General features: G+C 38.1%; 2 protein-coding genes and 1 long non-coding RNA gene across 3 annotated transcripts in view; all 3 read right to left on the minus strand.

Annotated features, from left to right (window-relative positions):
* Nucleotides 1-859: 859 nt before the first annotated feature.
* LOC115412493 (uncharacterized) lies at nucleotides 860-1,271 on the minus strand. The gene is made up of 3 exons (XR_003934347.1): nucleotides 1,261-1,271; nucleotides 1,156-1,162; nucleotides 860-968 (listed from the first exon to the last, which is right to left on the minus strand). It is a non-coding gene; the product is annotated as an uncharacterized LOC115412493 (long non-coding RNA).
* Nucleotides 1,272-3,165: 1,894 nt separating this feature from the next.
* Nucleotides 3,166-6,533, minus strand: LOC115411150 (extracellular serine/threonine protein kinase FAM20C-like). The gene is made up of 3 exons (XM_030123150.1): nucleotides 6,421-6,533; nucleotides 6,068-6,127; nucleotides 3,166-3,571 (listed from the first exon to the last, which is right to left on the minus strand). The coding sequence occupies exons 1-3, from the start codon at nucleotides 6,495-6,497 to the stop codon at nucleotides 3,301-3,303; spliced, it is 408 nt and encodes a 135-aa protein (XP_029979010.1). The 5' UTR covers nucleotides 6,498-6,533; the 3' UTR covers nucleotides 3,166-3,300.
* Nucleotides 6,534-6,657: 124 nt separating this feature from the next.
* Nucleotides 6,658-23,424, minus strand: part of dnhd1 (dynein heavy chain domain 1) — a 62,243-nt gene continuing 45,476 nt past the window's right edge. The window contains exons 35-42 of the mRNA XM_030124785.1: nucleotides 21,761-22,765; nucleotides 20,331-20,502; nucleotides 17,264-17,347; nucleotides 16,415-16,634; nucleotides 15,343-15,434; nucleotides 11,993-12,142; nucleotides 10,717-11,342; nucleotides 6,658-8,943 (exon numbers count right to left, since the gene is read on the minus strand). Coding sequence (XP_029980645.1) covers nucleotides 8,539-8,943; nucleotides 10,717-11,342; nucleotides 11,993-12,142; nucleotides 15,343-15,434; nucleotides 16,415-16,634; nucleotides 17,264-17,347; nucleotides 20,331-20,502; nucleotides 21,761-22,765 — 2,754 coding nt within the window. The 3' untranslated portion in view covers nucleotides 6,658-8,538. The remainder of the gene's footprint in view (nucleotides 8,944-10,716; nucleotides 11,343-11,992; nucleotides 12,143-15,342; nucleotides 15,435-16,414; nucleotides 16,635-17,263; nucleotides 17,348-20,330; nucleotides 20,503-21,760; nucleotides 22,766-23,424) is intronic.

A 23,424-nucleotide genomic window follows, 5' to 3' on the forward strand; every position in this document is an offset into this window, starting at 1 on the left:
ACGACACTTCGGTCCGTCACTTCTCATCACTTGTGGTTTAGAGTCGTCTTCTCATCCCCACTCTACCTGGAAACATGGAGACTGATGTTGGGAGAAAGCAGCAGAGTCCTGTCTGAGATTTATTTGAATACGACTGCGAGGAAGATAAAAGATTTGACGAAACTAAAATTAAAACTAAAACTAAGCACTTAGAAAAAAATTTAAACTAATAAAAACTAGCAAACCTGTTCTAAAACCAAATTAAAACTAACTGAATTCGAGAAAAAAAAGTCAAAACTAAATAAAACTAAACTATAATGAAAAATCCACAACTATTATAACCTTGCTCAGAGAGTTGCTGATAAACTCGCTTGTTGCGTGTTGTCTCATCAAGCTCATGCTGAATTTTTACATCGGCCACCACTCTCCTCGACCGACCATGGTGTAGTTTTGCGGACTGTCATCATGTGCATTAACCTACCGCTATATTTACTGTAAACTTCCGCATCTGTTTTTTGTAAAACAGCGGGTCACAGAGACAACTCTCTGACCAATCAGTGGTCTGCAGTGTTTACACGTCACATTTTAGTATCTGATCCCTCAGTACTGGAAACTTGGCGGAGGTGATACCAAAAAAGTAGTACCGGGTATCAGATTCCAGGTCCTTTTTTGTAATGGAAACGCAAAAAGGCCGAGTCGAGTCGAGCTGGTACCGCATGGTGGAAACGCGGCAAAAGTTAAGTGTTAGTGGGGCCCGCACGTAGTTCTCAAATGCACCTTTTTGCTGAGTCTTGCCACGGTTTTAGTTTAATTACTTTTACCACCTATGGGCTACCATAGATAGGGGTTAGGGTTAGGCTTGGCAGGGGTCGGGCTTGGACTTGGCTCCTTAGTTCCAGTCAAAGGAACTCTTAATGCTTCCGCAGAACAAGACGTTTTGGACAATTTCATGGTTCATCTTTGTGGAACAGTTTAGTTAGGACCCATTCCTGTTCCAACATAACTGACACCAGTGAGCAAAGAAAGATCCATAAAAACATAGATGAGTGGGTTTCTTGTGGAGGAACTGGACTGGCCAACACAAAGTCCTGACCCAAAACTGATAGAACACCTTTGGATGAATTAGAGTGGACACTGGGATCCAGACCTTCTTCCAACATCAGTACCTGACCTCACTAAAGCACTTCTAGAGGAATTGTAAAAAAATCAATAAACACACTCCTAAACCTTGTGGAGAGACTTAACAGAAGAGTTGAAGCTGTTATAGTTGTAGGGTGAAACAACTCCATTTGAAATTCCGTGGATTAAGAATGGGATGACATTAAACTTCATATGTGTATAAAGACAGACGTCTCAATACTTTTGGCAGTATAGTGTGTCCCAATCCAAAGAACACCTCTAGCAAATACACCCATTTCTCCAACATTTATGTAATAATCGCAGCTGTTAAAAATGTTTTCATTGATTAAATGTATATTTCCACATGTGAAATCTGAGGAAACTAAGATCAGTAGGATTATTTTTCCCTCACATAAATGTTTTGCAGGCAAACTATTATCTTATACATTTCTGTGTATATTGTTCCCATATATAGTGTGTGAATTGGCTTCAAGAGTGATGGTGCAACATAAATGAGAAAAAAGCTGTGATGGTAAAGTAGTGATATTAAATTTACTTTGAATTGTATTATATTGTAGACAATATGAACACAACAGATTTCTTGTTTTTCTCAACAGCTTCATTTCATTTGCAAACATACATCCGATTATTACATTCAGGCTGGAACACATTCAAGAAAAAGTTGTAACAGGAACAATTTAGGACTGAACATGATTTACAATAATTAAATAACACCGTTGTTTGAAACAGGTGATGTAAACAGAAGACTGTAAATGTGATATGATAAATAAGCAATCCATGAAAGGTTTGGTCTTCTAGGAAAATGAGCCGAGCACAACTAGTGTGTGAGAAAATATTTTTCCTCATAGAAATATATGATGGGATGTGGATATCCCCCCTCTACAGTGCAGAATAGAACAGACTGAGGGAATCTGAATGTATTTCAGTTCTTGGAGGTTGAGCTGAATGTGATCTCTCATCCTCAGATGAAACCACATCAAGAACTGTCATTCAACTGGAGCCGATAGAACCACATGGGCCCAATATCACTGTGACAAACCAAACCTCATGCACTACAATATGTGGTTTTATCCACAAATGTCACACTGTAGTGCAGTGTTTTTCAACCTTAAGGTCAGGACCCCACGTGGGGTCGCCTGGAATTCAAATGGGGTCACCTGAAATTTCTGGTAATTGATAAAAATAAAAATAAAAACTTACTAATAAAAATATATGGTGAGTTGAGAGAGACAATCTCAATACATAACAGACGTGACAAACTGTGAAGCTGAAACTGAAGCACTGTGGTACTGTTTATCTGTCAAATGTTCATTGTGGTCAGTTTCAGATGCTGCAGTTCTTTCATAATTCATAGTTTGAGTTATTATTTGTTCAGTATTAATTGTCAGCCTTGTAAATACAAGCTGGGCTGACTGTACATATCCTGACCAAGGAAAATAAAATTCTCACTTTGTGCTGTAACACCTGGCTTTTCTGCCTCATCCATAATTATATACATTATATCGACTAAATGTTGTCTAAAATTAATGTTTATTGGCAACATAGTACAGCAAAATATTACATGATCAGACACAAATTAATTTTAGCAAAAAAAAAAGTCTCTGTTTTGAATGTCTGGGGTCACCAGAAATTTGTGATGTTAAAATGGGGTCATGAGCCAAAAAAGGTTGGGAACCACTGCTGTAGTGTCTTTGGAAATGAGATGTACTTCATAAATATACTGTCCCTGTCTTGTCTTACTATGTGTCACACTGTGATTCTGTAGGTGTTTAAACTACTGAAATATTTACCATTAAAACATTCTAATTTCATTCTGTCTAAACATCAGATTGTGTCTTGAATTAGTGACACTATCTCACATCCCTCTGTGTAACTAACAGTGGCACTGCTAACACCACTTCACTTTGTATTTATATAAAACTGTACAGGGTGTCCCATAAGTCTCCATACATGGGAAAAATAAACGTTTCTTGACATAAACCATTTTTATTTATATAATATGCTCTATATGACTGCCATTTTGTCGGGAACACATTTCAATGCGTGTCCTCCACTGCTGAAGAACTATAAAGAAGAAATATAAAGAAATACATGTTAGAACCATATGTATTATGTCTCCTATGTATGGAGACTTATGGGACACCCTGTATATTATCATGGTCGAGGTATTATAAAACTGCTCTAATCAGCAGAAGCGAACAAGTCTTTCAAGTGATCCAAGTCTTCGTAGAAGACCTCGTCCCCACCTTTCTCACTCTGTTGCTTCAGGCATCCACTTACAGTCTGCAGAACAGCGGCCAAACGGCGGTCGAGTGCAGCCAGGTGGGGCTCAGCCAGCAGGGGAGCCACACTGCTCAGGGGATCATGGGAAAGCGAAGAGCGCATGACATCACTAAGCTGATACTGAGGCAGGGAAAGAAGACGAAGGCGGTACCAGGTGGAACGACGGATTCTGGAGGAAACAGAAACAAATTTGTGAAAATGAGGGATGATACCAATGGTTTACCAATAAAATAAAGGATAAAAGTAGTGAAATTTTTCCAAGTTAGAGTTGCTAATAAATATAAATTCAGTCCAAATGCTGTAGTTTCACAGATACAGTCTTGGGTCAAAATGTGAAATAGTGAGAATTAATAATAAAATGGGTTTAACTCTAAAGTAATGTATATATCAGAGCTGCCAGATCTACTTCAAACCACTGTCTGACGTTACAATTCACTTCACAGGTTCTTTATCCTGGAACATTTATAAATTTACTGGATGAATGGACATAAACCAATATATCTGTAAGAACACTTTATCGTATATATTGAAAACATCAACTAACCAGCACTTTTATCATTTGTTTCCAATTCATCTTATTAGTTTGTAAGATTTAGCACACAGATTTACACAGAGGCAAATCATTTATAAAAAAAAAAAAAAAAAAAAATGTGGAACAGTGTTACACTACGGAGCCCAGGAAGGGACATGCAAAAAATAAAAAGTATTGCATTATAACGCAATAGTTTTGCATTATAACGCAATCATATATGCTCTCTCTTGCTTGAGGTCCGTACATAATACATTGTGGTCCAGTTTGGGTCCAACCATGTCAGGTCTGACATGCCCTCCTGTCCTGTGTAGTATGACTTAACTCTTTCATTATTTGTCCGATGGGAAAAATTCCAACGGTTTCTGAACAAAATTCCTATTTGCCCAGCTTTACGGTTGTGGGAAGCTTCATGGATACAGGTGGATGTGCGCCAAATGTGAATGGTCTGCGCATGAGAAAGGAGGATGTGCACATTGTATTAAAATCCTTTATACTCCTGAGCCTAAAATGGTCCACCTAGACTTGTTTTCTTATTTTGACCATAAAAAGGTCAGAAAATATGCTTCGAGTCCTTTTGTCAATTTTTGCAGAACACTTCGAACGTTCAATATAGCAGTCATTTAAAATTCACTGTTTGTTTTAATACTGTAATAACAGTTTAAAATGACGAAAAACACAAAAACAATTTTTTTTTTTTTTTTAGCAGAGAAAAACTCTGAAATTACACATGGATACAAGATTTGAAAGTTAAATATGACCTCTGAAAGTATGAAAAGTATTTACAACAAACTGAGTATTTGCCTTTTACTGTGCAAAAACAGGGTAAAAATGCAAACTCTACCGGTTGCCCCCCCCCCCCCCACACACACACACACACACAGGACATTTGTCCCTTCTGTGGCTGTACAGTGCCTTCATGTTCATGGTTCTGTCAGAAACAGTTCTGTCAGTTCACAGGTCTGATCCAGGCAGTGCTCCTATGGCAGAGTTTGAACATGGAAAATAGTCTCTTGAAAGCAAAGAATAGGTCATCCTGTGGATGTGTTGAATGTCTGTGGTATTTGGACTGATCATCATCAGGCTCTGCCTCCGTCCTGAATCTGTGATGTGGAGCGTCTTCAGTATCTGCTCGCATCACCAGAGCCTTTGCGCATCACCGTGGCTTCTCCCTCTTCATCCTTGAATGTAACTTCCGGTGGACACATGGAAAAATAACACATATAGAACAATGTATTACACAAACAAGACAAGGTAAAATTGCACTATTGAGAAAAAAAAGTCACCGAACATCAGCGTATGCGCTCTTATTTTGTAGAGCGTCATGCGTACTTTTATGCACAGAAAGTCCAACATACTACAAACTAACACATATTCTACATGGGTCGTACTTTATTCTATAAAACCACCATGCAGTATAAGCGTCAATTTACATAAACAATAAAGTAAAACAAGTAAAAACTACACAGAAAAAAAGCAGAGAGCGCTTCAGTCATGTAGAACATCTGGAACTGGGTGAACTTTACCTTTCTTCTTCAGGAGTTGCTCCATCAGTCGCTCCTTCGGTCACAAATCCATCCGTAAACCTCCAGGGTGGTCTTGTAACTTGGGATGACTGTCTTGCCTACATTTTCCAACACTAGATCTAATCCGTTATCCACTAATGTGCTCTGGTTCTCCGCTCCATGAATCCGGTCTGCTGTGTGCGTCCCCAGTCACCAAATGGCTTATTTTGTGGCTTCTAAGACGGGTGCCCGTGAAATTTTCGCATTGACCCGAGAATGTCCATAAAGCACAGTGTCTCAGATTTCAGAAACTGTTGGAATTTTTCCGATTGGACAAATAATGAAAGAGTTACGGTCATCTGAACTACACATGCATAGGGCACAGGCCAGGGTGGTGTGTCAGACCTGACACAGTCAGATCCAGAATGCAGATCCCAATGCAGATCCAATACTTTTGCGTTTAAACGCCATACTTTTACATTATAACGCAAAAGCTATTGCGTTATAACGCAATGCTTTTAAACTATTGCGTTACAATGCAATACTTTTTTTTATCTCCATGTCCCTTCCCGGGCTCCGTATTACACCAACTAAATATTCAAAATATTTTATTGTGCTTTACTGTTTTTACCTGCAGCACTGTTTGAGAGGAGCTAAGATAGAAGGCTCATCTTTAGAATGGCGTCCAAATCTGCAGAAAAAAAAAGAAAATAAAAAATTTAAATTTATATATATATAGATAAATAGATAGATAGATAGATAGATAGATAGATAGATAGATAGATATACACACACATATATACATATACATATATATACATATACATATATATATATATATATATATATAGAGAGAGAGAGAGAGAGAGAGAGAGAGAGATACACACACAATCATAGCTGGATTAACAATCAAACTGAAGGAACTAATGACATGTATCATCCTACTGAAGACACTGATGTACATTCTAACATAAAAATACTCACGCCCTCCCATTATCAAGATGAAGCAGAAAGGTATCGTTACCAAACTTCTCAAATGTTTCATAGTGGTGCCTGTCCATGTTACCTTGAAAAAGAATAAGAAGTGCTTTAGTGCCATCAGGCCATCCATTTGGTCACCTTCACTGAAACACTGAACTGTAAACTCAAATATTAAGGCAGTAACATCTACTACAAACTCATCATGTGTCAAAACCGAGGTGCACTGAACATTGAGTCAAACACAGTGTTTTATAAACACAATTTCCAGTGTGCAGAAACATCCTCAGCTTAAGAAAAATAAGCCAACAGTCAAGGTTACTTTGAGGCATTGTGTTTGTCCATGCAGAAACAACACATACTGTACCTGCATGTGGTTCCATCAATATTTCATTGTCTCTGAAAGAACCGAGCAACATTTTGTTCTGATAAATATTCTCCACTCTTATATGGACCTTCAGCTGACATACAGAAACCTCTATCAATTGCGACCTTGTGTAGCAACTCGGTTTAATATAAGTAACAAATAAATGAAAACAAACAACATGAACGAAAAGGAAAAGGATTGAAAATGACTTTACTAAATTAAAGTGTCAACATCTAAACTGTAACAAAAAAAAATGCTGAAAGACTGTTATAACTTTGGTAGCAAATTTAATGGCAAAGGCAAATGTTATGTATGCATTATGTATACAGTTGGGATGCAACGGTACTTGGGAAAACCATGTATCATTCGGTCCACCCCGCACAGGACAATCTGCCCTTATTGACAGTCAATAAGGGCAGGTTTTCGGTTTTGCAATTGATTTCTCTCTCTCGACTTGTATGTGAGCACGCAGCCCCGCCCCTCTGTGAGAGACCGCTTTAGACTCAACACACATCAGAGTCCTGCATGGGTCCACTACTTTTCCAAAACTGGCACCCGCCCGTACCTGCGTACATTAGACCCACAACCTGACCCAACCCCTGATTTAACACATTGTCTACACAGTAACTCACTTTTAAGTTCCCGCAGGTACCTGACCCGGTGCAGGACTCTGACACACATACAATGCCATGACACGCTATTACAAGGAAATGTGTACGGTAGATAACTGTGGTGTTTTTATACCACTGTTTTCTTTTACATCCCTATCTAGAACAGGAATTTATTTATTTAGAAAAAGCCCCCTTTGGGCCCTATGTGTGCACATGTCTGTTTTATATGACCGAATACAAGTAGCCAAGGAATAAGAAAGGGTTCTATTGTTCAGGACAGAAAGTATTATTTTATTCAGTTCAGTGTGTTAAGGGATGGCACACGGCTTGGATCCAGATGCACGAGACGGACTGCAGGCTAGTCATTATAAGAGTATTTATGTACTCTAGTTGCAGCAAAAAATCTCAGATTGACGCATTGGAAAAAAAAACTAACAAAAATATCTTCACAAAAAGTGGAATAATAACTAACAAAAATGTCTTCTCTTAAAGAGGAATATAACTAACAAAAATATCTTCACGGCTGTGGCAAAAAGACTAACTAGAAAAAAGGAGAAATCAGAAATCTAACAAAACTACACTCACGAGTCAAGGAACCAAACACGAGAGGAGAAGAGGTAATACGAGATGTTCATGACATGACATGGAAGACGAACTGGCCACAGACTAGAGGAGAAGGGAGTATATAAAGGGAGTGGGGAATAATTATCACCGGGTGCAGACACTCAAGGAATCAGGGGAGACACAGACAAGACATACAGTGCACACACACAAAAAGAAACCCCTTACCAAAATAAAACAGGAAATGAGAACACATGACAAGACAAATGTGATAAAACTAACCCTGCTGACGGCGGTGCATAACACACTGATAGAATTTGTTCCTACTATAAAATTCAGTTTTTGTTGACAAAAATATGATTTTGGGAGACAAAAAAATTTTCTCTTTCTGAACAAAACATACCAAAACTGAACCGAAACTGTGGCCAAAGAACTGAGGTATGGACCGAACCGTGGGCTACCTTTACCGTTGCACCCCTAGTGTACAACATGCAAATATTTAATCAACAACATCATAATTAACATTTCTTCAACTGCAGCTGTATCCTTGTATTCCAGGTGATCCTCCATAGGTTCACAGGTCGGTTAGTTTCCTCCGAGTTTGCTCACTAGTCTCACCCTTCTCAAATTACACAGTTCAGGATTCAGACATGTGCGAAGAGGGAGCTTAGTGATAATATTAATATCTTCCAGGCCCCAGTTTCCCTTTTGCTCGTCTATATCCACATAGAGCGGACAGAGATAAACAGCTAAGCGAAGGGCGTTTGATGGACTGGTGTCTTCTAAATAAGAAGGGAAGGTGTCCTGGGTGTTATTTGTGTTCCTGATGTGAGCGCTGACATAAACAAGCGGCAGTGGGTGTGGCTCTGGAGAGACGGTGTCCTTTATGGCTCGTTGCTCTGTATCCCATAATGCCCCTCTCAGCTCCAGACCACACAAATACACAGATTCCAGGGGAAGTGAAGACGTACATGTACTCTGACTGAGAACCTAGAGGAACCAAAACAGCATTGGTTAAACATCTTGCAAGACCTGATGGATGGATGGATGGATGGATGGATGGATGGGTGGATGGATGGATGGAAACCCAAAATCCTATTCTGTTAAGTAAATTTAGTAAATTAGGCTTCTGTTAGTCTAATTCTCTCTTAATTGATTCCATTTCTTAAAGCAAACTCAGCATCAATCAAGCTCCGTTCCTCTGGCCACCAAAACTCAGACACTAATTTGTTCCACGGGAAGCTAATTATGGGGCTAAATGTCAGGCCACAGATGACTAAAAACCCGAACCATGAACCTGAAGCTAAAGAGCTTAGACTTAAGTCACACGTGTCACTTTCATGGCAACCAATATTCTGCTAATGCTTAATGTAAATTGATATGGTGATAGGGATTTGTCATGTGTTTAGTAAGTGTAATTATATATAATACAGACATACTGAGATGAAGAAAAGTTTTTATTCCCCCCTATCCACTTGTGATATATTTCATTAAGAATCACTCTTAAATCGCCGAACTCTGCCAAGTATTGTACCAATCTCCAAACCCACATGCTGCCTTCTGCACGTGCTCAGCTCTAACATGGTCAAAATGGGATGTTTCTGCAGATAATGAAACATATCTAGGACATGACATATTGAAACTGTCAAGAATTTAGATTAAAAAAAAAAATCATTTACATTTGTTTGTGTCTGTCTGATGCAGCCACACCTTATGAAACACAAAAAAGATTTTTTCGCAAATATTCCATGATAATATTTGAAAATACTGTACGTAAAATTTTAAAGGGGTCATATTTTGCTAATCCCATTTTTATTAGTCTTTGGTACTTTTATTTGTGTATTTGGGGACCCTAATAGTTCAAAAAGGTTGAATTTGAACCCTCCAGGTGCTGCAAAGCTATCTTTATATTCATTTTGGCAAAAATCAAATGGATTTCTACGACCCATTTTAATTCCTTCTTAATTTGTTATGTTTTATAACTAGTTACATCATGACATTTGCACATATAAGGTCGAGACTTCTGATGAACATTTCTCATAATTGTCAGCAGCAGCAGTTGAAGTCCATTGTCATTACTCAGAAAAAGGGCTGAAGATGGGCCTGTAGAGTTGAATTAAATGAAGAATTCAGACCCAAGCATAGCATTTACAGTTTATGTAGATCACAGGGAAATGTTTGAAAATGCATAGTTCCATTTAAAAAAAGAAAAATATCACTCCTTTAAGAGTGTCTTTTTTTCCACTCCTGTATCTAGTCATGTACTTAACAGATTGAAGATCCACCATAAACACATCCTGCTTGTTCCAGAACCTTAAACTGTCACTTATCTGATAAACCACTAGTTCTGTTTCTCATCTATTATCATAATTTGCTTGTTTGGGGACACAATGTCAACTGCTGCTGTCAGACTAATTGCTAGGCTATGTGTCAAGCACAAAACAGAAAAGATACTACCCTGAAAACACCCACACTCTGGTAGACGGTGGATCAATTTAACCCTTGACTGACCATTTGGGCTGCTTTAAAAACTGCAGGCTCATGCAGTTATCCTGACAACTACACTGAATGTATCTGAATGCATGAATTTTAATCAATCCTTGTGGAACCGCTTTACCTCCAACCGGACGTTAGGTTCTTTCATGTCAGGTTGGCGTTAGACAAGTATCCTTAAATTTCCTAGAGTGCTCGATAGAACAGGATAGATAGAGTACAAAACTAACTTAATTAAGCACAAGTGAATTGCATTTTGTATGTATTTACCTGGAAATGGAGGATTATATCACTGACAAATTTGCGATTCACTTGAGCTGCTTGTCTCATCAGCGCCATCAAAAAGCCTCTGGCGTTTTTGAAAGCGCATAGTCGGTATGCGCCAGCTGGATCTGAGGAGTTGTGGTGCCAGAGATAAGCACTGAGTAACTCGGCTCTCCTCTCTAAGTGGAAGAGGTCGGCGATCTGGAGCAGCGAGGCGGAGGTCAGCCTGCTGTATTGAACAGGCTGCTGTATCTGCGAGAGGAGTGAGGACACAGAATCAATAAGATCATCCCACTCAGTTTGGACGAAGTCACGCAGGGGACCGCCACAAACACCTCCTGCATTTGCATCGGCGCTGTCGGCCTTGTGTGCCATGGACGTTTTCAGAGAGTGCAGTCTGTCTCTAACATGGCTATAGGGAGGTAGTGTAAATACAGGCTGGTTCGGTTCTGTCCAACACCACCTCACTGCTCCTAGAGGAGTCTGGGAGATCTGCAGTAGTGTGCTTAGGTTGCGGCTATTGATCTTGACCATCTCTGCTGCCACATTCGAACTGAAACCAAGCACAGAGGAGTCACGGGGGTCTGAATCCTGAAGACCCTGATCCAAATCCTGCAGGAGCACTGACAAATCTAAGGACATGAAGATAAGATAAGATAAAATAAGATAAGATAAGAAAGAGTAAGATAAAAAGGATAAAATAAGATAAGAAAGGAGTAGATAAAAAGGATAAGATAAGATGAGATAAGATAAGATGAGATAAGATTTATTAGAATTTTCAGGTATTTTTACTTTACCTGAGTATTTATTTTTCTGACCATTGTACGTGCTTTCTACTCACCTTTTCAAAATAGGCGCATTAGTTTATTTTTAATACATTTGAGGAATACTTTCAAGTACATTTATTTGCATCACTTTGAGCCATGGCAAGATCAAGACTAATCTGGACATTCTCTTTATTTTTTCGACACTGATTAATAGAGAATAATAAGGACTAATAGAACAGAAAATCACAACTTTTGCCTCCTCTGGTCTTTTACACAGAATGTCAAATATGCACAAACGCATACTTAATCTGAAAGAATCTCTTGTTGGTATTTGAGGAAATGTCAGTTAAACGCTACAGTCACGTCGTTCATTATACATAAAATCTTTACCTAAATGTCTGAAATGTAAGAGTAAGCAGAAAATCTGTGTACGATCCATATAATGTTAAGACAGCAAATCAATGACTTTATAAGATAATCACAAGCAAAGTATGATCAGGAAGTTCATCAGTTACCAAAATGTCCAGGGTTGCTGAAAATATTTATGATGTTGTGTGGTCCACTTCCACAAATAGGCGGCTCTGTGACGAGGCAGGATTTGGCCACACTCTGGACTACTTCCAAATCTGCTGAGTCTAGTACATGTCCTCCATACACCAGATTTACTAGGAATAAAAAAGAATGAGGTTAATGAGAAGAGTAACTCAACTCCAGGGACAGTAAATAGGGCAAGGCAATCTGATGATCTTAGACTGTGGATGATTTTAGGTTTTAATATGATCTGCTTTTCAGTCTTACAGATAGTGTCATGAAATAAGTAAACACCACTGTCCAAACTTTTCTGCTAGACTAATATTCAATTCAAACTGACTGAGTATCAGAGACATATAATATTTTATAGACAACAGTTCATTATGGATTGGTTGTAACATGATTATTGCTAGCCTAGAATATTTGTCAGCACTAAAAGTCATCAGATAGTCCACTTAAAAGAATAAAACTTATTACTTCAAGGCAGAGTCCTCAATATGTGTCACCGTAGTGACACTACCATAGACTTCTGTTGTCAAAGAAATATGCACCTTCTTCTGGGTCATTGGGGGTTAATAGTTCCAAACATTGAGTGTAACAACTCATCCTATAAAGATTCTGTTGAGTTTGCTAATGTTGAGTTTTTAATGAGTTTATCATCTGTGCTAATGCTAACATGCTAAGTTAGCCACTATGCTAGCTACTGGTTAATGTTGTATTTAATTATATAATTGTGTGTGTTATCAGAGCAGAGCTTGGCAGACACACAGTGTTGACAGCTAACTACTGTTTTCTGCTTGGACCACAGTCCTGTAATAGTAAAACTTTTGTCTATCTCCTTATGAGTAAAGTACAATGGCAGAATGAATTAACTTGTAATGTTAGCACCACTCACGTAAGTAGCCTACCCAAGCTAACACCAAAACTGTCCCCCCCAAAATTTAAGTTTTCAAAGTACTAAATGCAGTCCTTTCAGTGGTCAACAACACTACTTAGAAATATAACACTCACAACAGTACATACAGTAGTGACACAACGGTTGTGTGTGGTTTATTTTGAGATTTACCATGCTCACTGCGGTTTCTCCCATTAAATAACATGGGAGCGCTTAGTTCGTTTGGGCCTTTTCAGGCTTACGTGAACCATGTGATCAGCGGTGCGGTGACATCAAAGCGTGTCATAACTCTGTTTATAGGGCTCTGCTTCAGGGTATAAACTATTGGTATCTACAAGTGTTGTTGTAACTGCCCTCTACAGGTTGAAATAGGGCTGTGCAATTAATCGAAATTCAATTACGATTTCGATTATTACACGCAACGATTACAAAAATTATGTAATCGAGAAAAAACGATTATTAATTTTGAGTTGTTTTAATTCACGCGCACGCAAGCTCCCATGAGTTGCTCTGCCCCGCCCCCCTCTAAGCTACAGCTGCCTGCTAGCCGGCAGGTCCACCCCAAGAGGAAAGTTGTACCTAGCGGTCTAGAAAAATGGCAGGAGAATCACAGCAGAAGTGCTTGGTAAACAAAAAAGGCAAGTCAAATTCAATTGTATGGAATCACATTGGGTTTGATGAAGAAGACGAAGAGCAAAAACACATCACGTGCAAAAAGTGTTTCGTTGTTGTGTCCGCACCGACCGCTAACACAACAAACCTTTGTAACCATCTAAAGTTTAACCACCGCCACCTTTATCATATTCTTTATCTTATGAAAAACTAAAACGCATAAAAACAACTTCGTCCGCAATGCAATCTTCAGTCTCCGAATCTCTTTACGCTGCAACTCCCGTATTAACCTAACCTAACCCGGATAACCCTAACGTGCGTATTCTACAGGGTGTCCCATAAGTCTCCATACATAGGAAAAATAAACGTTTCTTGACATAAACCATTTTTATTTATATAATATGCTCTATATGACTGCCATTTTGTCGGGAACACATTTCAATGCGTGTCCTCCAATGCTGAAGAACTATAAAGAAGAAATATAAAGAAATACATGTTAGAACCATATGTATTACAGGGGTTGGACAAAATAATGGAAACACCTTCTATGATGCCACAATGTTAGGTGTTTCCATTATTTTGTCCAACCCCTGTATGTCTCCTATGTATGGAGACTTATGGGACACCCTGTAGATGGCTGTTGTATACAGAAGGCCTTAACTGAAACCTCACAGCACGCCACTGAATTTACTATGTTTCATACTACATTGAACATACTTGAATTTATAATTTGCACTTTAGGTGAGGTTTTTTTTTTTTTTTTTATTGCTACAGTTCTATGGCAAGTCTGTAGCAGTTTAATTACAGTGCACTATTTGTTTACAAAAGGAAACATACTTGAATTTACAGTACACTTATTTGATTTCAAAGATTTTTTTGTTTCGTACAAAAGTGAAAATGCTTTGCTTTAGTGGTTAAAAGCTTTATTTATGTTTAAAGAGTATATTTTACATTGTTTTGCAAGAAAAAAATAAACAACTTTAAGGTTAACAAATAATCGTTTTTAATAATCGTGATTTCAATTATTGCTAAAATAATCGTGATTATTTTTTTTTTCTATAATCGAGCAGCCCTAGGTTGAAACATGATTTTTACACCTGAGTTTTGGTACTGGCTGATCTGGTAGCAGGTGATGGTGTCAGTTTTCCTCAGCAAACAGCCAAGGACCCTGTTTATAGGGTGGATGTCATGGAAAAGTCATTTTATTCTATTAGCATAGATTATTTTAGTGTTAATGTTATAGCTAGCTATAGTTTGTGATTGTAGATTGTTACATTTTTTCCACTGTTATTAGTTGCATGACAGCTTTAGCTTGTATTCCAACTTTGAATGTTTTAGATAGTTGTTTGAGTTAACATTAGTTTAGTATTTAGTTAGTGGTCAGCATGGGTTGGTGCTGTTTTTTACCCTATAGGAGAAAGGTCAGTATAGTGTAAACCTAAGCATGCTATCAGTATAACAGTGTGTTAGTTTTATGATGCATATGTTATTTGCATGTCTTAGTCTTAGCCCTTCCCAATGGCATCCCATTCACAGGACATTTTTGGAAATTTCCACAGTAGAGGTATTTTGGGGGGTATTTACTCTTTAACCTGCAAGAGTTTGTGTGATGTGTTGTTTTATTGCCACGGTGGAAATAGCATAAAAAACAGCACAGAGGTTCTTCTACTGTGAAATATTGTAAAAGATGTTTTTTGTGATATACCACCAACAATCACAAAAACCTTCCAGAAACCCAGGGAAGAACTTAGAGTTTAGTTGGCACTTGCATGTGGATTTTGTGGTCAAATTGTCCAGTCCTACCATTTCCTGCTAAGGCTATCTTACCTGCAATATACTCCAAAGCTTTAGACTTGTTGTGGCAGAGACTGGCAATATGATTATATGCATCTAGTAACATCAGGAGGTCTGCCTGACTCCTGCAAAACAAACACATGTACATAAAATACAGGTCTGGCAGTAAATTTGGAACTTGACTGAACTTCAAATATTACAGCAAAAATCTGAATGACATTTGATTTTCCAACACAGAGATATAAAAAATAAAATATAGACACTTTGTGATGGAGTTCATTAATTAACCCTTTAACCCCTGACGTGTCTGCGATGAGCATTCTGAATGTATAATTTATTTTAGATATAAAATTCAACCATTTGCTCAATAACAAAAATTTAAAAGCGTGCTGATAGAATAGACCGTATCCTTTCCATAGACATCTGAGCATGCTCAGTGCACCCCCCGCGGCCTGTGTAATGGGGGACAAAACACAGAGCAGTGAGTGAGACTGATTCCTTATGAAAAAAAGAGATGGTTTTGGCTTTATTTATTTTACACCGTTTTCCTTGTTTTTTGATTTAACTGTTGTTTGCAGTGTTGTTGTGAGTCTCCTTTTTTTTTTTTACTGTATTTTACTGAGTTTTGACTGTGTAACTGCGTTTTGGAGTTCAACCAGATGCCAAAAAGCAGCTGGACTGATTGAGAAAAAAAAGAGCTCCAAAACAAAAACTACTGGGACTAAATTAAAATACTTCCAGTTCACAGTTCATGTTCATCATCCTAAATCTCTTGCTGATGTACATTCTGAGTGACTTATTTAGTAAAAACCTGTAAAATTTCAATTCCTCTCTTTGTCTTTTTCTGTTATTCCAACTTGTTTTGACAGTTTAAATAAATAGTAAAAACCACTGAAGAAAAGGAACACAAACACATACTCAAAGCAGCTTTTATGACACTGAAACAGATGCAAATTCAGCCGTTACAGTGAAATAATGTCTCAGGGGTTAAAGGGTTCAACAGATGTGTTTATTTTGTTAAATGCACCGAATGGATAAAAAACAGTGATATATTGTCTGTATTTAATGAGTAGGTGTATGCAGTGCTGTGTATGTTTTTCTTCACCAGTGGTAGAGTTGGCCTTGGCCTAAGTATCTGTAGGTCTGTCTCTGCAGTAGGACGGAGTGGAAGATGGCACATCGGAGGAGAAACTGTGTGTTGTCGGCTGACAGGGGTGACGGGGGCTGAATGATGGATGCCATCTGTCGCAGAGTGCAGCTCAGCTCCTCCTTGAGATTCCACGAAGAGTCACAGACCAAAGACAGGGCACACATTCGCACCCCCACTGTGAAGAGACAGAACTTTCATAAACTCACACACACAAGTCAAAGCAAGTTACAGTAACTTAAGAAAATACACAACCACGAGCATCATTGAGACATAATACTAAATTACCAAGAGATATATATATATATATATATATATATATATATACTTTTTCTTTCTTCTTTTCTCCTTTTATTTTTTCTCTGTGATATTATGTATATGTAATGTATATGTATATTATGTACCTATGTTTAAGTGTAAGTTTGCATCTCACAAACTCTGTTACATCTGCCCAGGAGGATAGGTGGCTTGCTTTGTGATTTTTTTTTTTTTTGCTTTTGTTTTGTATATGTTCTGTATAAAAAGAACAATTCCTGCTTGTTTAGACATTTTTTCTACATTATTGCTGTAAAAAATTCAATAAAAAATGATGGTTAAAAAAAAAATTACAAAAATTATAAGATTACTTCATTGTTTTCTGTAACAGCCCCCACTGGCTCTGTTTTCTTAATTGTACATTTTTACTTTAACATTTACAGATGCAATGACACAAAACCGGTTCCTTTCCTTTTAAATGTACCAATAATGACTGACCTCAAAACAAATAATGGCATGCCTGGGACAGTGATGTCAGGACTGAACACCTACCAGGTAAAGAACGTGGTGCATTGTCCTGAGTGATAAACCACAGTCGGAAGCATGACCCAACCAGGCCGTCAATGCGTGGTGTCCCTGTGTTGTACGTAAGTAGGAATAAACAGATGAATACATTTTAAAATATTTAAAACATTTTAAAAATCTATATACATTAACATTTGCCTGGTATGATCAATAACTAAAATACAGTTTACACATTGTGATCAGTTCCCAACCAGCTCAATGTGAGGAAAAGTATATGTCAGTGTGGTACAATGACGGACATGTTACCATTTACACATACATTTCACATTTTGACATAATGCATGTCTGATTTAACATGCAACCTATGGTGATTAAGTAGCAAATAAGTCTCTCATTAGAGACAATGTTTGTGGACTTTAAAGTTAAAGGGATAATAACATGCATAAAAGGTGATGTAATGCATCTAAATGGAGAGAATTTAATTGGAAAAATCTAATTCATTATTTCATCACACCTAAAATTAAAAGTAAACAGATGAATACTCAACAGCCATGTTGGAGACTTTGTAATCATGTGGATTCAGATCACACACACACGTTCTGGAAATGCACAAATATTCAACCCTTCTGGGGGAAGGTTCACTCAGCTCTCTGCGATGTGTTGGGATATGCAATCCCAAATTCTCGTCTTGTTCTTTACCATGGACATTCGGAATAAACAGTGCATAAAGGAGACAGATATCTTGTCAAGATCCTCCTGGTGGCCGGGAAGAAGGCCATAACAAAGAACTGGCTTAAGACTGATGCTCCATTTGACAAACAATGGCTTTCAATCAAAAATGATATACTTGTCACGGAACATCTTACATATAAACTGAAGTTGAAAGAAAATTTCTTCATAAAAAACTGAGGAAAATGGCTGACATTCAGGGACAAATGTGTCTATTAAGGGACCTAAATATCTTCTCACATAAACACAAGCTGTTCTTTTCATTTGTTTGTTTTCTGTTCTTCTGTTTCTTTTCTTACTCCTCAACCTGAGGAGATTGGATTGTATTATACTGATAAAAAAGAGAAAGAAATAAAAATTGTAAAAAACAAAAAAACAAAAAAAAAAGTAATGTAATGCACTTTAACACTGGATTCCACCTGCTATAAAACAGAAAAAAGAAGAAGTATGCTCTGACCTTTTGTTAAATTCAGTGGAGGCGTCCAGCTCTCACTGCACATATAATAGACTCATTAAACAAAAACACAATAATGACTATTATATTCCGTTTCTGCAATTAGATCCTCCAAAATTCCCCTAAATCTTTCAGACTAAGCTTTAAAACAAGTTTGGAAAAAGTGGGTGAATGGATGAAAGGTCTCAGTCAACAATTCAGGGAATAACTCAGGTGTTTGACATAGTACATGTAAAAGGTAGAGGTAGAAACTGACCATAAATGCAAGGCGATAATCAATCAAAAATGAACAGGCAGAAGCTTGAGAATTATCAATAATTGTGTCAGTCTTAACCCAACTCTTTTCATCTACATACGCATCTACTGTTTATCTTGATGAACCAACTCCCAAAAGCAACATTTCCACCAACGTTTCGAGGAACTTTTATTTCCAGGAATTGATTTCTCTGGGTAAAAATAAAAATTCCTGGAAATCTGTGTGGTTCATGTTTCCACCTCAAAGTATTATTCATTTTTTAAGTATCTGTTTGTGCATATATGACACTCTGTGTAAAAGACCAGAGGTATTAGTCCCAATAATTCTATTAAGTATTTATTCAAATCAGTAAAAGAAACTGTACTACACCACCAGTAGTTCAGTAGTTCAGTAGTTCACCAGTTCACAAGTTCAGTAGATGATGGTAAGAAGAAGCTTAAGAACAAACAAACATGATGAAGCTATAAACAGTGAGTGACACAGTACACCAGGTTGGAGGACACTCAAGTTGTTCCATGTATTTTAGTGCATCGCAAATAAAACCATGTGATCTGCACGGAAAACACAGACGCCACTGGATTAAACATGGAGGGTGCACAGAAGTATGGAATGCTACAAGTGTGTTCCACCAATCAGTGTTCTTCAACACACAGCCCCGCCCCCTACAATTCCGGAGAATCTGAAAAGTCCCACCCCCCTACTATGAACTTTTTCAGGGAAAGTTTGGGCTCTCCTTGAACTCACGTATCTCCCTCATAATCAAAATGTGGAACATCTCAACATTTGTGAAACAGGATAAAGTGTAGTCATGCTGTGCAGTCCCTGTTCACTCTAATGCCACGTTTCCACTGTGTATTACTGGCTCGACATGACTCGAGTCAGGTACCAGGTACTATTCCTGGAGACTGTTTGCATTACAGGATACTACTGACTTTAGAGTACCTGGTCGTCATAGCGACACTGTGCATAGCTTCTGTGACATCTGCTCAGAGAGTTGCTGATAAAATCACTTGTTGCGTGTCATCCCATCAAGCTCACACTGAATCTTTTCATCAGCTACCAAGGACAGACATGTCTGAACCTCCTTGACCGACCATGGTGTTGTTTTGCAGGCTGTCATCAAGGATTAACCTACCCCTATATTTACTGTAAATGTTTTTTTTTTTTATTTCTTCAACTTTATTAATCAAAATCTGGACATACATTCTAAAAAATTCCATAGAGAAATGCTTTTTTTTTCCAGACTTACAGTATTTGAAAAGAACATTGTAAATAAATACATAAATAAATAAAGAAAAATAAATCAGAGGTCTGATCAGGTATCAATACATTCAAATTTCCACAAACAATCAAGACTTGTTTGATTTTTATATTTACTGTGAACTTCAAAATCTATATATTTTTTTAAAATGGCGCTGATGCAATGACGCAGAGACAACTCTCTCACCAATCAGTGGTCTGCAGTATTTACATGTGACATTTTAGTATCTCTTCACCTGTTTTGGAACCTCGACACTAGAAAAGTAGTGCCGGGTACCAGATTCCAGGTTATTTTATTACGCAATAGAAACGCAAAAAGGCCGAGTCAAGTTAAGCCAATACCATGTAGTGGAAACGCAGCATAAGCTCACATTGGTTCTTGATAGAAAACCTACCTCTATTGGATAACATCTTGTTGAGCTGAGCCACTACGTCATCATCCCATTGTTCCAAACGGTGACAGTTATTAAAAACTAACCAGTGGCCATTATTCCCAGCTTTTTCCAGTGATGAGAGGATGAGTTCTTTGTCACACAGGGCTCCGACAGAAATAACTTGTACCTGAACCTAAAATAATCAGTTTAGAAAAATAGTATTAGCATGTATGACATCCATGTTGATAATAGAAATAAACTTATTATTCATGGGCACCTTTCAAAACACTCAAGGTCATCTTACAAGGCAGAGTAAAAACTGAGCCTTACTCACAGCAATTCTATTCATACTACAAGTGAAAAGATTGTCAAAAATGTCACAAATGCGTAGTACATAATCTACAACTGAAAAGTAAGACTTACAAATGTGTACAATTGTGAACAACCTGTCCAGGAAGCAGAGGGTAAATCAAGGTTTGATTTTTTTTTTTTTTTTATGCAATTTTGTTAACCAATACAAGTTGAAATCAGTCTTAATATTCCATTGTTTTACATGTTTGCAAATCTTTAATCTTTACTACACATACAGTGTTGGAAAAAGTTTTCAGACACCCTTAAAAATTTTATCTCAAATATTATCATGAAATATTTGGAGAAATATTTTTTCGGTGTTTCAAAAGGTGTGGCTGCGTCAGACAGACACAAACTCATGCAATTATTTTATTTATTGTTAAGAAAAAAAAAAAAAGAACAAACCTAAAGTCTTTGAACATGTCATATCCTGGATGTGTTTCATTATTTGCTCAAACATCCAGTTTTGACCTTGTTGGAACAATACTTGGCAGAGTTTAATGACTTAAGACTGATTCTTAACCCATAAAGATTCTGTGTGATTTTTGTGGCAGTTTCCAAATAATTTTTCTCTCTATTTAACCTTTCTTAAGTGATTTATCACCATTTATTGTAATATTGTCAAGTGTTTTCTTATATTTAATCTACTGATCAGGTAGAATGTTCATAAGAGCTCATATTAAAGTTGAAGTTTATTATATCTGAAACAGAGAAAACTGAAGAAAAATGGACCTTTTCAGTATGATATCAGTAAACCAAGTGTCTGCATTCAGTGTCATTGATCAGACTCCATGGGTTTTAGTGGCGAATCGATGTTGTAGAAGATGACGGTGTTTCCACGTTCACAACGGAGCTTCTATCTGACGACCATGACAAACTGCATTTTACACCAGTTATTTACATGGATTGATAGGATTAGTGGATATTAGTGGGTATTAAACATTTTAGATCAGTAGATGTTTTTAGTCGACAGTGGATGTTTGGGTCTTTATGGGTTAATGAAATATATCAAAAATTCACGGGGTGAACAAAAGCTTGTTTCCACCACTGTATACATCTATTTTGACTCTATATGACTAGTTCTCTCCATATATCATTACCTTTGTGCTTTTTGCCACACAGCGGGCCAGTTGTTTTATTAAGTAAAGCGGTTGAATGCTTGTCCACTTATCTCCACAGGGACTGGGCAGCGTGAGAATGATGGGACCCTCCTGCCTGAGTAACAACTGGGCGAGGGCCTCTGGGTGCCCAACGTGAGGGGCCTCATGCCTCGCAGTTTGTTCAGAGAAGTAGAGATGACAGGTAGACAGAACCTCAGCTAGTCCTTGGAGGCTGTGAGGAAGCAGGGTCTTCCAGAGTAGAGCCCGCTGCAGCAAAGACAGATGGGAGTGGGAGCGGCAGGGGACGAGCCCTGTGACCGTGGAGGATGGAAAGCGCAGGTACTCGTGCCACTGCTGTGGGGAAGTACTGACTGAGGTGATCAGCCCTCTGAATGCAGTGATCTGGTCCAGACACAGGAGCTCTGGGTGGATATGTGGGGGTATCCAGCTGGGCAGCGCTCTGGAGGAGGGTTTCACTTTGGTGACAGGATGTGTTATGTCCACGAGACCCCTGAGGAAGGCCTTCCTCTCAGCCTCGGAGCAGAGCTGACTGTGCTGCATGAGAGTGACACACACCAGCAGGTTCAACACAGCAGCATGACTATGGAACAGACGAGGGCGGTACAGCTGAAGTACATGGCCTACGATCCTGTTTGTGATCTCTTGTATCAAGCCTCTGGGCACTTCGGTATATGACACTAACAGTCTGCCCTTCCAGCTGAAAGCCTCCTCCATCACTGTCATGAAGCTCTCGAGGGAAAAGTAGTAGTTTGGGGACAGACGCTGTACTTCCTGTAAAGCCTGGTAGAGGGCAGCAGCAAGCTGCACCACAGATCTGGGAGCAGCCAGCAGAGTAGTGTCACGGCTCTCCAGCTCTTCACTCAGCTGCTCCATCTCAGCCTTAAGTTTCTCAGTAGTCTCTTGATAAACAGAAACATGGGGGAGAAAATCTGAGTCATCCAGAAGAGCGGTGTTTGACTGCAGGATGTAGTCCATTAGGGAATCCTAAAAACAAGATTGCATGTTGTCAACTGATGTACACGATACTGCTGTGAAAAATAAGTAAAAACTGAAGAGAAACGGAATCAGAATACTCTATTTGTAATGACATCAAATGTTCTACTTCTCAGTCTGCCAACAGTTTCTTTCCCCCGTGCTGTGCGTAGCCTTAACAACTCCATATCACATACTTAACAATGCATGGTGTATGTTTTATTTTTATATTTGTGCATAAATAATGCACTTTATATTCATGCACTTTGTCCAAGTGAGTGCCGGTTGATTTATGGGGCACCTGTCTATTTATTACTTTTATTCATGTAATTTTTCATTGTTTTTTTTTTTACCTTGCACTGTCTTTTATGTATTTTTATGCTGAGCTCTTGCAACTCGTTTTCCAGTGCAGTTTTTCTGCAAATGGCAAATGAACTGATTCTGTTTCTGATGACAAAAAATCATCTTCAACGTGGCTCATTCAAAATCAGAGGGAAATAATAAAACACACAGCAAGCCTACAAGGATGAATTATAGTATAAACAAAAGAAAAGCATAATAAAATAAAATAAAATAAAATAAAATAAAATACAGGTGGAAAAATTATCGTTTGTTTATATTGCTTATGGCAATGGGGAAAGAAGAGTTTTATATGTATTACAGTAGTAGAA

This window comes from Sphaeramia orbicularis, chromosome 1 (assembly GCF_902148855.1).
Source record: "Sphaeramia orbicularis chromosome 1, fSphaOr1.1, whole genome shotgun sequence".
NCBI lineage: Eukaryota > Metazoa > Chordata > Actinopteri > Kurtiformes > Apogonidae > Sphaeramia > Sphaeramia orbicularis.